This window comes from Solenopsis invicta, chromosome 4 (assembly GCF_016802725.1).
Source record: "Solenopsis invicta isolate M01_SB chromosome 4, UNIL_Sinv_3.0, whole genome shotgun sequence".
Taxonomy (NCBI): Eukaryota; Metazoa; Arthropoda; class Insecta; order Hymenoptera; family Formicidae; genus Solenopsis; species Solenopsis invicta.
In genome coordinates this window covers 13,283,135-13,287,486 of record NC_052667.1, presented here as the reverse complement: position 1 = coordinate 13,287,486, position 4,352 = coordinate 13,283,135, and the positions used below count along the sequence as shown (strand labels likewise).

The window sequence follows — 4,352 nt, the reverse complement described above, 5'->3', positions numbered from 1 at the left end:
AGAAGGACGGAAAACACCGTTTTTGTATTGACTTCCGGAAGGTAAACGAAGTCACCGAGCGGGATGCATACCCGCTACCGCAAATCCCCGCCACACTGGACAAGCTGCGACCGGTACCTCACTACGCTCGACCTGCAGCAAGGGTATTGGCAGATTCCGCTCACGCCCGATAGCCGGCCAATTACCGCATTCACCGTTTCGGGCCGGGGCCTAATGCAGTTCACCGTCATGCCTTTCGGACTGCATTCGGCTCCAGCAATGTTCCAACGTCTACTCGACCGAATACTAGGCCCAGAATTAGAACCACACGTGTTCGTCTATTTGGACGACATCATCGTAACCAGCGCAACATTCTCCGACCATCTGCAGCACCTGCAGGAAGTCTTTCGGCGACTACGCCAAGCCAAGCTCTGGTTGAATCCGGAGAAATGCCAGTTCTGCCTCAACGAACTCAAATACCTGGGCCACATCGTGGATGGCCAGGGAATCCGCACCGACCCCGACAAGGTTCGCGCCGTCGCACAGTGGCCAACCCCGACAAACGTACGACAAGTCCGACAATTCATGGGACTCGCGTCATGGTATCGCCGCTTCACGCCTAGTTTTTCCGAGACCGCCGCGCCACTCACCCGCCTCACGCGAAAGAACGCCCGATGGACGTGGGGACCCGACGAGGAGGCCGCTTTTCGCGAGCTCAAGCGCGCACTGACCTCCGCACCCACCCTCGCGTGTCCAGATTTCTCGCGCCGGTTCGTCCTCCAGACGGACGCCAGCGCGTACGGTCTTGGCGCCGTCCTCTCGCAGCATTTTGACGAGGGGGAGCGCGTCATCGCGTACGCCAGCCGGTCGCTCAACGGCGCGGAGAAGAACTACAGTGCCACCGAGCTCGAGTGCCTGACCGTGGTGTGGGGCATCCGGCATATGCGCGGTTACCTGGAGGGATACGAATTTACGGTCGTCACCGACCACTAGGCCCTCCAGTGGCTGCGTCGCCTGGATTCCCCCACCGGCTGACTCGGCCGATGGGCACTCGAACTCCAACAGTACACATTCGACGTCCGGTACCGCGCGGGAAAACTAAACCGGGTCGCCGACGCGCTCTCCAGGTTACCGACCGTGTGCAGTAACCAAGCACACCCCGCGTGCCCGTACCGCCGCCAGCTCATCCGCGTACGGGAGCGACCGGGGGATTTTGCGGACTACGAAATCCGACACGGTCGATTATACCGCCGTATACTCCACTCGACCAACTTTAAGGACGAACCCGCAGAGACACAATGGAAGCGATGCGTGCCTCGCGACGAAAGGGTGGGTCCCGATAGCGCACATCCCGATAGCACACAAACCACTCACAATGGCACATGCCTAGAGATTTTCCGTAGGTTGGGTTAGATAAGTCAATATGATTGGTTGGTGGGCTATCGGGATGTGCGCTATCGGCACCCACCCGCGACGAAAGAGGGGCCGTGCTGGCATGGGTACACAACAACCCTGCCGCCGGTCACCTCGGCATCGCCAAAACCATTGCCCGAGCCGCGCAATATTACTACTGGCCGGGGATGTTCTCCGATATCGCGCGTCACGTACGGGCGTGCGCCAATTGCCAGGCGCACAAGAGTGCCCAGGTCCGACCGGCCGGACTGATGCACGCAACCCACGTGAAAGCGCCTTGGGAACAGGTCACCACCGATCTAGTAGGACCTCTCCCGCGGTCCACCAACGGAGCCGCTTGGCTGCTGGTCTTGCAAGACCGCTTCACCAAGTGAGTGGAGTTGGTGCCGCTGCGACGAGCAACCGCTACCGCCATCGCCCAAAACATTACGGACCGCGTCGTCTACCGTCACGGTTGCCCCGAGACCCTGATCTCCGACAACGGAACACAATTCGTGGCGGGGCACGTGCGCAAACGGCTACGCGACCTGGGCATCCGCCACCGGACGGCTCCAGTACATGCTCCTCACTGCAACCCCGTCGAGAGGACCAACAAGACGGTCAAAACAATGATCGCATAATTCGTCGGCCGGGATCATCGCCGCTGGGATCAGCACATTCCGGCACTGCAATTTGCGTATAATACCGCCGTCCACGATGCCACCGGCTACACGCCCGCTTACCTAAACTACGGACGGGAACTCGAGACGCCACGGGACCCAGACACGAGACACGCGCCGACAACCGCTCCAGCCGCCAACCAGCGACGACTCCAGGAGGCATACGAGGTGGTCCGAACGAACCTCGCCAGGGCCTTCAACCGCCAGGAACGATATTATAATTTAAGGAGACGGGCATGGAAACCCGCCGTAGGGGACATAGTCTGGAAAAAAGACCATCCCCTCTCGAACAAGGGCAAAGCCTTCAATTCAAAGTTGGCGCCCAAATACGTCAGACCGCTGGAGGTCCGAAAAATTCATTCTCCAGTCATCGTCGATCTACGGGATAAACGTGGCAAGTGGCACCGACACGTGCATGTGCAGGACCTTAAGCCTGGTTCCCGGCACGAACAGACCCGAGGAGCAGACCACGCAGAGACGGACCTTGGGGAAGCGGCCAACGAAGAAGCAGCCGACGCGGAAGCAGACGACGCGACCGCAGACGACACCGAGGTAGACGCCATGATGGACGATGGCGGGACCGACGAATCCGGAGCAGACGACGCCGACGATGATAATGCAGGAACGTACGACGACCCGGCCAGCAACGGGGCTCGTGCCGATCACGCCCGGACGGCGTGACTGCCTGAAGGGAAAGAGCTACCTCCCCTAATCCAGAACGATATATAAAGGGGGCCACCGCAACCAGGAACCTGCAGAAAGACCGAATCCACTATGGAAGCAATTCTGGACGCACTACTAGACGTACCAAGCAACGACGCCGAGTTCGACGGTCTCTGGAAGAGGATGATGGAGACGACGCCGAGCGCACCAGGGCTGTTCCTGTCGCCACCTCAGCGGCAGAGCAAACCAAGCTCCGACCAGAACATCGCCACGGCAGCAGACCAGCCCACGACCATCGGCTCGCCCAGCGTCGCGACCGACTCACCTGCGCCATCTAAACCGTCCCGCGCCAAGCCGGTCCTGGCCATCCGTGCGCCGCCCCTAGGACTGATACAGGGAGCAAAACCGGCGAAGCGTCTTACTTCCCGGCCGGCCCAGAAGAGACCACCACCGGTCATTGGCGTGCGGATCCAGCGATCTTCCGCAGCCAATGCGAGAAAATGGGCTGCACTCATGGCCGAGCCATCCCTGCCGAGCAACAGCAATCAGCGGCGAGGCAACCCACGGCAACCCGCGCCATCCAGACGACGACGAATCGCACCGGCAGAGAGACGAAAGGAGACTTTGGTCGCCCTCTTCGGTGACCCATTGTCTGACTTAGAGGAGGAGCCCGCGAGCAAGGCGCCAGCCACCGCGTCCTGCGAACCTCTACCGCTGCCCGCGGCCGGGCCAGGGCACCCAGCGCGACCGACGACGGCCGACCCACGGGTCCACGCCATCACCAACGCGCCGCGGAAGGTCGCCGATCCCGCACTACCAACCAGTACTAGGGCACGGAAGCAAAGAGCACCATGCAGTAACGCCGCCAACGCACCGCCAGGAGGCGATCACCGAGTTCCCCGCCGGCGCCCCCACCCCTCCCCAACAACGTGACACCGGGAGCCGCGACCACCGCAACCGCACCGAGCAACGACGAGGAGACGACGACACCAGTACAGCCAACCCACAGAACCGGCAGCCACCCTGACCGACCGCCTATACCCGTGCGCGTGACGGACGACTTAACAGTGTATGTACCGTATTACGCGGCCACAATATCTAGGGTGTATAAGGTCCGTCTCGCCAACCGCCGCTTCACGCTCCGTTTTGGTCGGGATGGCCAGTGCCACTACGTGCGGGAATTCCCGGTCAAAGTTCGCCACTCACAAAGGGGGGGGGTGATGTAACAAAACGCCCCTCCACCTCGCGCACACTGCCACTCCGCTTCGTCCACCCGAGCAATACACCGGCAGAACGCCACGTGCGCGCACCAGGCTAACCTGTCGTGACGATCACGCGGCAGCACGCGCGCCGCTCATGGCGTTCGGCAACGTTCCCGCTCCGGACCAGCAGACCGAGCGCGCGAATTGGTCCGCCCAACCGTGCGTTCGGATATATAAGCCGGCAGTGGGAACGCCGAGTGAGATCTTCCCGGTCCGCCGAATCCGACAGGTCGAGAATCCTCGACCACACTCCGACTCCCAAGAGGACGAGAATATTCGCCTCCTCCAGACTCCCCTCGACAAGAATCCTCGTCGTTCCGGCTAGCTGAGGATCCTCGGCTAATCCGGCCATACCGAATACCGCTCTGCAGCCAAT

At 61.2% G+C, this 4,352-nt stretch overlaps 1 protein-coding gene across 1 annotated transcript; it reads left to right on the top strand.

The window, feature by feature from the left end:
- Nucleotides 1-2,825: 2,825 nt before the first annotated feature.
- Nucleotides 2,826-3,647, top strand: LOC105205511 (transcriptional regulatory protein AlgP-like). Its single transcript, XM_011174882.2, has one exon. The coding sequence runs from the start codon at nucleotides 2,826-2,828 to the stop codon at nucleotides 3,645-3,647; it is 822 nt and encodes a 273-aa protein (XP_011173184.2).
- Nucleotides 3,648-4,352: the final 705 nt, after the last annotated feature.